Source organism: Corvus kubaryi, unplaced genomic scaffold (assembly GCF_017639235.1).
Source record: "Corvus kubaryi isolate FWS band 111438036 unplaced genomic scaffold, C.kubaryi_AGA036_p1.0 37385, whole genome shotgun sequence".
In the NCBI taxonomy this organism is placed as follows: Eukaryota; Metazoa; Chordata; class Aves; order Passeriformes; family Corvidae; genus Corvus; species Corvus kubaryi.
The window spans coordinates 13,257,460-13,260,448 of record NW_024581127.1 but is presented as its reverse complement, the minus strand read 5'-3'; the positions used below and the strand labels follow the sequence as shown (position 1 = coordinate 13,260,448).

Sequence of the window (2,989 nt, the reverse complement as noted above, 5' to 3'; positions counted from 1 at the left end):
ATAGATCCATAAAAGGATAACCAAGAAAAACAACCTCAGGTGTGTAAACTTGCAAGGAAGGCCTTAACACCTTCTCTGGAACGTATCTACAAGTGGTAATTGGAAAAAAACCCACTAGACTAATCTAAAAGGACTTGCTGGATCCCAGCGCACACACTGCTCAGCAGCAGTCTGTTTCTAGAAGCTTAAAAAAAATCTTCTTTGACATTCATCCTCCCTACAGGGGCATCCACACAGTGAAAGAGGATGTACTGTGTGTCAATCCACTTGGAAATATCCCAGCATGGACTGACTAACTTCAATTTTATTGCTGCATCAGAAGGTCAGTGTGTAAGCTTACATTAAAATCATAATTTCATTGTTTGCTGCAGGATTTGATTACACATTAGCTTCTGGGGTTTGGGTTTGGTCTGGTTGGTTGTCTTGTGGGGTTTTTTTACTGATGAAAATGTGTGGGAAATGTTGCTGGCAGGATGGGGAATGCTCATGGGACCTGGTGCATTTTCCACTACTGAATCAAAACCACAGAAATGTGGCAGGTGACCTGCAGCAGCTCACATCAAAAGGTCTAGAAAAATGAGCAGCATAGCCATTACAGTCTTTGTGCTGAGACCTATTCATGGCCAACCTGACCCATTCAATTTTTAGCTTTGCAGTATTCTTCTTTCACAATGCTTCATGGAACTTACTCCTGATGTACCAAATCCACTTTGCTGCTTAAGCCTGCCTGCCAACAAGCCCTAATTAGGCGTCTGTGAAGGGTGGAGGTTTTTTAGTGGAAAAAGATAATTTGTCTCTCTTCTCTTGCTAGCTGAGGTTTCAGTTATTTTTAACAAATTAGCTATGGTAGTATTTCAACTTCAGCAAGTCAGTTAAAGGCTGGAGGTCAGTTAGGTCAAATTTGCCCAAATTCAGGGACCGCCTTTTCTCTGTAGTCAGTGGAATTGGAGATGAACTTCCAGACAGCAGGATGCATCTTGCTGGTAGATTTCGGAGGAAGTCAACTAAAAGAGATAGCTGCATGTCTGTTGCAGGCATCCTGAACTAGGACATGAGTTATATTTCTTGCAATGAGCTGATGCAATATATTCAGTTGACAAAAGATTGTTTAAATGGCAGTGAGATTTGGGCTTTTTTGCATTCCTTTTGAGCCACAACTAGGAGATTTGCTTCATGACAAAGTCTGGAACAGACATTTTGCAGAGCTGAGGAGGCTGGCTTGGCTGCAATGTCTGTCTTGCACATGTCAGTGCCTTTACTTGAAGTTTGCAGGAACTGTTGTCCCCACTTCATCAGGTGCTGTAAGGACACACAGCTGAGAGATGGCCCTTGGTGCCCAAAACTTGTGACCTGTTAAACTGCTGTCAGGGATCCTACTGTGACATCTCTGCCTTCGCGGGCTGCGCTGCTTTTCTCTTGCCCTTTAAAATAGCAAAGCTACCACAGGGTAAACACCTGGTTACTGTGTTTAATTACTATAATACATACTTGGAGGCAAAACCTATGTTTACTCTTTAATAATGTTACACTTGGGAAAAGAAAAATAAGTGAAAAAAAAAAAAAGATGTGGATTTACTTAAAGGCAGCCATGGCTTCTCTTTGTGCTGATATGTGCTCAGCGCTGCAAGAAAGTGCCAGTTGTTCCTCATCAGCAAAATGGCTGTAGGTGCCCTGCACTGGGTGTTTTAAAAAAAAGTGTCTGCTTAAAGCATTGCTAAGTATGTGGTGCCGTGGGGTTTGGTTGCAGGAGGTGTGCTGGCACTGAGGGTAAGCTTCAGCATCATCTCCTGTTGGAGAAGGGGATTGCAGGGTGGGTGCTCCTGCAGTGGGCCCTGCTGCCCTTTGAGAGGAAAGATGTGTGCTAATGTCTTTACAAATTATTTGATGGGTGAAGGTGTGGGTGTTAACGTCTTTGAAATGGGTCTTAATGTCTCCACTGACTTTGGGCAGAGGATTTGTTGCAGATCCCAGACAGCTTGGCTGCTGAAACAGACAAGGGTCTGCACAAGCCTGAATTTCTGAACTTTGGGGTAAAACAGTAGGTTCAAGGGGGGATATGTGGTAGGCGATTCGGAAAGGCTGTACCTTCCTAGTACTTCAGGGAAAGGAAGAGGGCATAATGCGGCCGGGAGTTTAGAATAAAAGGAGGCTGTGCCCTCTGAAACCCTGAGAGAGAAAACCCCGCGGGCGTGTGCCCCAGTGAACTCTCTCCCTTTATTCAAATAAAGTTGAATGACTCCTCTGTCTCGTTTTTGGACATAAACCTCTGGTGTTTGTGGATTTTTCTGACACTTTGGACACGGTGGGACCCTGAGGGGTAGTGGTGGGCCTGGCTGGCAGGTGTGGAAAGCTGTTGCGTAGGGGATAGGGCTTGTCTACGGGATATCATGGAGGCTATGCTTGGGGGAGGCTTGTCTTCTGCTAGCACAGAATCACAGAAACAATTAGGTTGGAAAAGACCTCTGAAATCACTGAGTCCAACTTCTGAATGAACACCACCGTGTCAACTAGACCATGGCACTAAGTGCCACATCCAGTCTTTCCTTGAACACCTCCAGGGATGGTGACTCCACCACCTTCCTGGACAATCCATTCCAATGCCTAATCACCCTTTCTGTCAAGAAATTCTTTGTAATGTCCAACCTCAACCTCCTCTGGCGCAGCTTGAGACTCTGGCCTCTAGTCCTGCCACTTGTTACCCAGCAGAAGAGGACGACCCCTACATAGCGACAACCTTCTTTCAGGTGATTGTAGAGAGCCTTCTCTTCATCCCGCCCTCGTGCTGTGGGCTGTGTGACAGCCGGCGGCCGCCCCCGAGCATGCCGCGGGGTGTCGGTGCGGTGTCCTCCTGGCGCTCTCACCGCAGCGAGGTGGCGGCGGGGCGCACCGGCCGGTGCCGGGGGACACTCGGGGGGCCGAGCGCTGACAGCCGCGCTGGCGGGCGGGGCGGGGCGCGCGGGGCCGTGTTTACATCCCGTGCCGCGCACGC

General features: G+C 47.7%; 1 protein-coding gene across 1 annotated transcript in view; it reads right to left on the bottom strand.

Annotated features, from left to right (window-relative positions):
• Window positions 1–2,375: 2,375 nt before the first annotated feature.
• LOC121668402 (transcription initiation factor TFIID subunit 4-like) overlaps window positions 2,376–2,989 on the bottom strand; it is a 2,444-nt gene continuing 1,830 nt past the window's right edge. Inside the window, exon 3 of the mRNA XM_042036177.1 lies at window positions 2,376–2,421. Coding sequence (XP_041892111.1) covers window positions 2,376–2,421 — 46 coding nt within the window. The remainder of the gene's footprint in view (window positions 2,422–2,989) is intronic.